The sequence below is a fragment of the Pimephales promelas genome, chromosome 9, assembly GCF_988280905.1.
Source record: "Pimephales promelas chromosome 9, fPimPro1.hap1.1, whole genome shotgun sequence".
NCBI classification, from domain to species: domain Eukaryota; kingdom Metazoa; phylum Chordata; class Actinopteri; order Cypriniformes; family Leuciscidae; genus Pimephales; species Pimephales promelas.
This window is the reverse complement of record NC_142777.1, coordinates 33,621,922-33,629,586: the sequence shown is the minus strand read 5'-3', so window position 1 is coordinate 33,629,586 and position 7,665 is coordinate 33,621,922. Positions and strand designations below refer to the sequence as shown.

General features: G+C 35.9%; 1 protein-coding gene across 3 annotated transcripts; it reads left to right on the top strand.

The window, feature by feature from the left end:
- Positions 1 to 1,070: 1,070 nt before the first annotated feature.
- Positions 1,071 to 7,345, top strand: clk4a (CDC like kinase 4a). 3 transcript variants are annotated; one of them, XM_039648666.2, is made up of 13 exons: positions 1,071 to 1,197; positions 1,630 to 1,793; positions 2,256 to 2,502; positions 3,069 to 3,159; positions 3,466 to 3,532; positions 4,646 to 4,762; positions 4,934 to 5,100; positions 5,187 to 5,281; positions 5,799 to 5,928; positions 6,041 to 6,123; positions 6,224 to 6,303; positions 6,658 to 6,748; positions 6,881 to 7,345. In XM_039648666.2, the coding sequence occupies exons 2-13, from the start codon at positions 1,630 to 1,632 to the stop codon at positions 7,025 to 7,027; spliced, it is 1,479 nt and encodes a 492-aa protein (XP_039504600.2). In that variant the 5' UTR covers positions 1,071 to 1,197; the 3' UTR covers positions 7,028 to 7,345. The 3 variants fall into 3 exon arrangements, with proteins under 3 accessions (XP_039504600.2, XP_039504599.2, XP_039504601.1); XM_039648665.2 differs by having other exon boundaries at positions 1,080 to 1,215; XM_039648667.2 differs by lacking the exon at positions 3,069 to 3,159 and having other exon boundaries at positions 1,104 to 1,215.
- The last annotated feature ends 320 nt before the right edge of the window (positions 7,346 to 7,665 follow it).

Below are 7,665 nucleotides of genomic sequence, written 5' to 3'. Positions count from 1 at the left end.
CGCATGTGAGAACAACTTACTGCCATCTAGTGTTTGGATGACGGAGCACTTTAAACAAAGATCGAGGCTATCATACATTACATGTCGATAAAGTTCCCAAAGTAATAATTAAATAATCGTAATGTTTAGGGTACATTAAGTGCAAGTTGATAAATGGTGTATGTAGACTAGGCCATAATGGTAATTTCTTGAATATATGCATATTAACCTGAACACCAAGAAAAATATAAAGTTAACAAATGCTAAATTAATTTATGCATACACTAGGCCTACAATAAAAATGCATGTACGTTACTATGAGCCTTTTTTTGCTATACTATGAGCCTTTTCCCCTTTTTTGCTTTATAGCAAAAGCATAGTAAAAAAAAAAAGCTTTATAGCAAAAAAGGCTAGTAAAGTACATGCATTTTTATTGTGCATAAATTAAACGGCCTGGCTCCAAACCAAATATATATTTTATTTTTGATATTTTAAGCAACATTGTGGGCATATATGTGTAAACGGCCACAATGTTGCTATATATATATATATATATATATATATATATATATATTTGGTTTGGAGCCAGGCTGTTTAATGTTGCTACATATATATATATATATATATATATATATATATATATATATATATTTGGTTTGGAGCCAGGCTGTTTAATTTATGTCCCTAATAATTTTAAGGATTGTAGCCTATAATAAATGAGTAGAGCCTAGGCTAATTGGTTAAAATAATGATGGCCTATGGGGCATAATTACAAATTATTTCATCAAGCTTTTTAGGTACCCTAACTTATATTTACTTTGGTATAAAATATTTATTTATTTATAATAGAGGTAAGTGACGGAAGAAAACACCAAAGAAAGAAAGAAAGAAAGAAAGAAAGAAAGAAAGAAAGAAAGAAAGAAAGAAAGAAAGAAAGAAAGAAAATATGTCTATATTGGTCTAACAAATAATATTATTTCATAAGGTGATGAATTTCCGTTATTTGTATGGCGCAACACCCCATGAAATGTTTATTCACTTGATTCTCGCGCGCCCCCGACTACACGCACGCGCTCTCTCGATCCGATGATTATATAACGGAGCAGTTCTCGAACATTCTAGCTCTACGGACGCCATTTTAGAACCTACAAACGACATCAGAGAAGACGGAGGAAGAACAAATTCGCCTTTTGTCGACGCAGGACTGCAATTATTTAGGTGACTTTCTTAAGCCAGGTATGATGATATTCATTATTTGACAATTATTTCGCTCACACTATGTAACGTTAGATATTTCGTTTTAATGAATGTGTATGTATATTACTAGAAGCGATAACGACGACGTTACTGACTCACTGTGTGTGTTTTGTTTGTCGTAAGTGTGCAATGAGTATCGCATAATACGCTTTATTTCGGTTTAAATTACTATTGTTTTTATTGTGTAACGATTTTTAGACTAATTTTACAAAATAATTTGTTTTATGCAATGACTTGGTTGACACGAGGTGTTTAGAACAAAGAATTTAAAGGGCCAAACATTGTTTGTGAATCGCGGCCTATATTTTGCCTGAAACATTTTGCCATACAAAATGTAACGTTAATGAATGTAAAAAGTACGTTAGTTTATTTGTATTTTGTTTGTTTTATCAGATGAGACAATCGAAGAGAATGCGCTCTCCCTGGCTGAGAGAGACGAGTCTAGAGGAGAGAATGGAGAACAGAAAAAGACACCGACGAGACTCGCACAGCAGCGAGAGAGAGAATAAACACAGAAAAAAACACCATGTTCATGATCACCACAAGACCAGCGAAGGGTGAGAATCAGGAGCCCCAACAGAACAAGACTCTGCATGCTCAGTGTTTATGTAAAACTGTTTTCAATCGACACATGTTATGAGAACATCTTATACCAATATTAAATGCTTAAAGTTCCAGGAAGTTGCTAATTTAAGGGTTGTCTGGTCTTTGGCAAGGCCCATTAAGTGTTATGTGGACATATCTTGGCAGTGTGTAATACTGGTTTGACAAGTTTGCTGTTTTCTTGGAAGCTTCCTGGAAAACAGTTTAATGACACGACCTCAATGTGGCAGTACCATCAATTCAGACATGATTTAAAGGTTTAGTTCACCCATAAATGAAAATTCTGTGTGTGTGAGAGAGAGAGTCTTGAACCGAATCACGATTAATTGATTTGATTGTACTACTTTATAATTTTCAGCTCAATGTGAATCAGTCAGTACTCATTGAATTGTGTTGTATTTACTTAATATTAACAGGCATTACCTTGAGACAAGGAGCTCAAATGAAAGACTGGAAACTAAAGAGAAGCGAGCTGTATTCAGAGACCATGAGGACGGCAGCCATGCTGCCTGTAAAGACAAGGAGAGAGACCGAGATCGGGACAGATCCAGATGCCGTGAGAGAGACAGAGACTGGCACCATTACAGCAAATCCTCTGGGAACAGCAGGCGGAGCAGCCGGCACAGACACCGGCACCGTCGCTCGCATAATCACTCTGACTCGGTATGACCACTGTCCGTCTCCCATTGCCGTGGCAACTGTCTGCTTTCTGTGCTTTTCTTTCTGGTTATATGGATTATGGAGTTCCTCATTGCCAATATTGTCTGAAGGAATGACAGGATGAATGTTGGATGAAATGATTATGCTAAAATTGACATATAATAAGATTTAATGGGTTCTTACTCAAGATGTAATGTTAGTTTGATATCCACAGCACATAAAATGTTTTTAAGGCACCTCATTCATGGAGGAATAAAACTCGTAAATGTTTTTCAATGATGAATTGTTGTAATTGTCTACTTAATGGTCTGAGAAAGTATCTCATCTGAAAATATGTTGCCATTGTTTTTCTTCTGTAACACACACGATGTGGTGGGCCCTGTGTGTTTCTCGCGGGCTGAATTTACGTATGCTGCTCCCTGTGGCCGGGCCTGGCTGCTGCGGGTATCTGAATGGGCTGAATCACTTCCCCCCCACTCGTGAATGAATGAATGGCGCGTTCTGGTCCCCCTCGATTCTCATGGGTTAATGATGATGGTGGTGATGATGATGGTGTTCCGAAACCCCAGAGGAGCCATCGCAGGAAAAGATCCAGGAGTATTGAGGATGATGAGGAAGGGCACCTGATCTATCACAGTGGAGACATGCTGAGAGCAAGATGTATAGAATACACACTTTTCTGTATCTCTTCTGTATCTTTTCATTTTTTTCACTGCTTATTTTCTGTTTTGGGGTCAGGCTAATTTTACAAGCTAATTTTGGGGTCCTGATAAATGCAGTTGTGACAGAACAATTAGACTTTTTTTCAGATGTGTGTATCACAAGTCTAGTATTGTCTTATGTTCGTGGATTATTTATGCATTGTTAAATTTGAGTGTTGCAAAATGCAGCAAAAGCTTTTGAAAGGGTTTGATTGTATTGTGTCTATTTGTTAATGTTTCTAACCATCTTTCTTTAAACCCGTAGATGAGATTGTGTGCACACTCGGAGAGGGAGCCTTTGGCAAAGTGGTGGAGTGCATTGATCATGAAAAGTAAGTCTTCCTTCCACATCTTGGCATGTTAAAATTCTTTGCATTTGTGTTTTAATACCTGAGCCACATTAATTATAATCAGTTCCAGTAAACTGGAAATAGTGCAAGATCTTTTCTCTCTCTGTATTGTGACGTACACGTGACGCAAGTAAAAACTGTATTAAAATAACCCTGTTGTAGGTAAAACCTTTATTTTCTAAATCTTGCGTAGGTTTTTAAATGGCTCTTTTATGGTATTTTAATTTGTTACTCAACTTAAAAATAACCAAGGAACCTGGCATGTACGTTTGCCGGTGTTTTAACACCTTTCCGATTGAAATGGGGACTACATTTCTCTCTCTCTCCATGATAAAAAGTCTTATCTTTATTTACTTATTTATAGCCACACTATGCAGGATTTCTGTTCTTTTCAAACTGTGACCCCTAGAGTCGCTGTGGAGTACTTGTACTGTCATAAATAGCTCTCATTCAACCCGAAATAGCCATTGCAATAACTCCGAAGCTATTCAGTTAAGGTAAAAAAGCTGCATAGTGCTGCTTTAACAATACACATGCACAAAGTGCAAACCGAGAAGGTCATAGCTTTAAAAAAAACCCAAAGAAAAACACCAGTATCGTGATTGCATGCACACCTCCACTGATGTATATTATTAGTACTGTAACTTATTTAGTGTTACATCATTGTAGTTTGGTTATTTAAATGTATTGTTTTGTATTTACTTATATTTAAGTATACTTGAAACCTTTAATGTATTGTTAAATTTAAATTTTTTATTTTTTTTTAATCAACATTTTTTGGCTCTTTTTTAAAGAATTGGTTTAGGCACCGGTATCGATTTTGAAAAAAGATGGATTGATAGATTGGGTTGGGTCTTCTATCCATTTGTTGTTGATTGTATTGAGTCAGATCTGAATACAAGCTTGCAAGGACCGAAATGAAACATGCATGAATGAATTGTTTACAATAAGATCAACAAACTGGATAAGGTGTATTTTCGTTTTATGCCGACTTTAAATGTTAATGGTTTCTTGAGAAATGCTTTGATTTACTGACCAGTAATAAGTGATTGCACTTTCTTTGGTTAATGATATAACTGTATGTTGCTATTGCAGGGGAGGAGCTCGCGTTGCGCTGAAGATCATTAAAAACATTGATCGTTATCGTGATGCAGCCATGTCTGAGGTTGAGGTTCTGGAGCAGATCAACTCACTTGACTGTGACAGACGATAGTAAGTACTGTTTAAAGCAGATAAAAGGAGATCTCCATTAATTTATACCTCTGTGATGCATGGCTGCAGAATATCTCACTTACTTTGAAGTTTACTGCCTCTTGGGTCTAAAAATGTCCAGACTACATATTAGCAATGCAGTATTTCACATCTACTTTTTCCTTTCCTTAGCGCTTGTGTGCGGATGTATGACTGGTTTGATCACCATGGGCACGTCTGCATTGCCTTTGAGCTGTTGGGCTTGAGCACGTATGATTTTCTGAAGGAAAATAGCTTTCAGCCCTTCTCTATCAACCACATCAGGCACATGGCCTACCAGATCATCAGAGCAGTCAGATGTGAGTCAAGGATCTCATTTAATCTAATATTTTTGTGTTTTAAGATGAAACACTGATTTAATCTTTTGCTTTTCTTTGTGTTTCAGTTCTTCATAAGCATAAGCTGATACACACTGACCTGAAACCAGAGAACATCCTTTTTGTTAATTCAGAGTATGACATCAAGTACAATTCAAAAATGGTAAGGAGAGGCAATGATCTCATTCAGACCAGTGTTATTGTAGTTTTTTTTAGTAATATTCCGACATTTTTACCGATAAGGCTTAAGCCTAGTCCCAGACTAAAATGCATGTTTGAGCTGTCTTGACTGAAATCAACTTTCCTTAGTATATCATGAAATATATCGGTGACATTTTCTAGATGCACACCAGTAATGTTTTTTTTTTATTTTTTATCTAAGGTACATTTATAAAATCTAATTAAATGTCTTAATTGAACTAAAACCTAATCCTGGCTTAACCTGAACCATGTCTGGAAATGCATCCTATTTTCGTTTCTATATATTTATTTTGGTTTATTTTATTACAACTTAAAGGAAAATCTAGCATCTAATTAAATTAAGTTCTTAATCAAATTATTTTATTTTTTATTTCAGTTTCCTAAAACATTTGAAATGGTCTTAGTTTAAAAATAACTACTAATTCATGGTCTGACACTATTTATTGTGCATTAATTAATAATGTTGTTTTGAATTGCAGAAGAGGGATGAGAGAACTCTGAAGAATCCTGATGTAAAAGTAGTTGATTTCGGGAATGCAACGTACGAACACGAGTATCATACATCTGTGGTGTCCACCCGACATTACCGTGCTCCAGAGGTTATTCTGGGTAAGCACTTATGGATGCGTTGTTTTTATTCATACATTCTCAGACACTTTGATAGCACACTTGCTCTGATTTATTGTGAGTTCTAACAGAGACATCCCTCTGTTTCATGCAGATCTGGGCTGGAGTCATTCCTGTGACGTGTGGAGTGTGGGATGCATTCTTATCGAGTATTATCTGGGATCGACTCTGTTTCAGGTCCGTGTCACTTGAGTTTCAAATAGTTCAATATGTTAATTTTGCGTGCATGTGACTTGTTGATTCAGCACTTATTTAGTATGGTTTTTAAAATGTTTAGACGCATGACAGTAAAGAGCATCTGGCCATGATGGAGCGAGTGCTGGGCCCCATACCTACCCACATGCTGCAAAAAACAAGGTACTGTTTCAATTAAGTATTTAATTGCTGTGTTTTCGCAGGGTTTCTAGAAGTAACTCTGAAGTCAAATATATCTAGTTATTCTCTGTAATGTAACAAGCAATGTTATTTTGTGAACTAGAATTTGCTTACTAATTAGTGAAATCTATAAAATTACTGAAATCCTAACCCGGTTATCACCGATACCTGAAAAGTCATAAAACATAACGAAAGGAGTTGGATTCTTGTTTGATATCTGAAAAGCTATTCCTTAATGATTTTGTAGTTTGACTTGTTTTAACTTGCCTTTTATTAGTTTTTAAAACTACATGCTGCTTTTGTTGTATCAAGATGGCAATTTTTCTCATTATGCAGGAAGAGCAGGTATGTTCGTCATGATAAACTGGACTGGGAGATTCACAGCTCCATGGGGCGTTATGTCAGGAAGCAGTGCAAGCCCCTGAGAGTGAGTTTATCAGTTTTTAACTATTTATCAAGTTTGTTTTTAGTCAGTTTTGTAATTGCTTTAAGCCATTAAGGCACATAAAAACAAACATCTTTATTGCTACTAACTTTTTAAAATAATTGTTTCTTGCAGCAATACTTGGCCTCCAGTAGCTCTGAGCACAAGCAGCTGTTTGATCTCATAGAGAGGATGCTTGAATATGACGTCACTAAGAGGATTACCTTGGATGAAGCCATCAAACACCCTTTTTTCGACTGTATCAAGAAAAACAAGAAATAGTGGATTTTTGTTTTGCTGTAGTTCCTCTCTGAGAGAGGCCAGTTCAGTTGACTGTATCAGTCCTTTGTATAGATCATGTACTGCTTTTCTCATCGTTCATTCTGTGACCTCTTGCTCTTGAGTTCGCCACTGATTTGTTACTGAATCACATGATTGAGGATAATATATAAGTGTAAAGCAGCTGGGTTTTAGGGTATTAGGTGTGTAGTATGATTGTCAGATTTGTTAGCATTATCAATATGAACCTAGTGATATTTGTAAATGTCTTTTCTGTTTTGTTTCACTTGATTTTTAAATAAAAGCAGTTCCTGATCTGAATCATGTCTCATGGTGGTGTAATGTTTGCATGTGGTCAATGGGTGGCGCTATATGCAACTCTAAACTTTCAAATTTAAAGTTGTACCTTTTGAGTCATGGCATTTATGGGCCTGTGATTTAGTAAAGTAATGGGGAAAGACATTTAGTAGATCTGACTCACCTCAGGACAGTCAAAACATGGTGGGTGTAGTTTTATAAACTAATTGCATTTATTTTTATATATATATATATATATCTCACACACACTAGATTTGTTTTACTATGTACAAGTTATAGAAACTTTTTTTTTTAGTCATTGGAAGAAAACATTGATAAAACAA

Coding starts and splice junctions, on each gene's coding strand:
- clk4a (XM_039648666.2), top strand. CDS start 1,630: ATGAGACAATCGAAGAGAATGCGCTCTCCCTGGCTGAGAGAGACGAGT. Junction 1,794..2,255: donor CACCACAAGACCAGCGAAGG/GTGAGAATCAGG, acceptor TAATATTAACAG/GCATTACCTTGAGACAAGGA. Junction 5,929..6,040: donor TGCTCCAGAGGTTATTCTGG/GTAAGCACTTAT, acceptor TGTTTCATGCAG/ATCTGGGCTGGAGTCATTCC.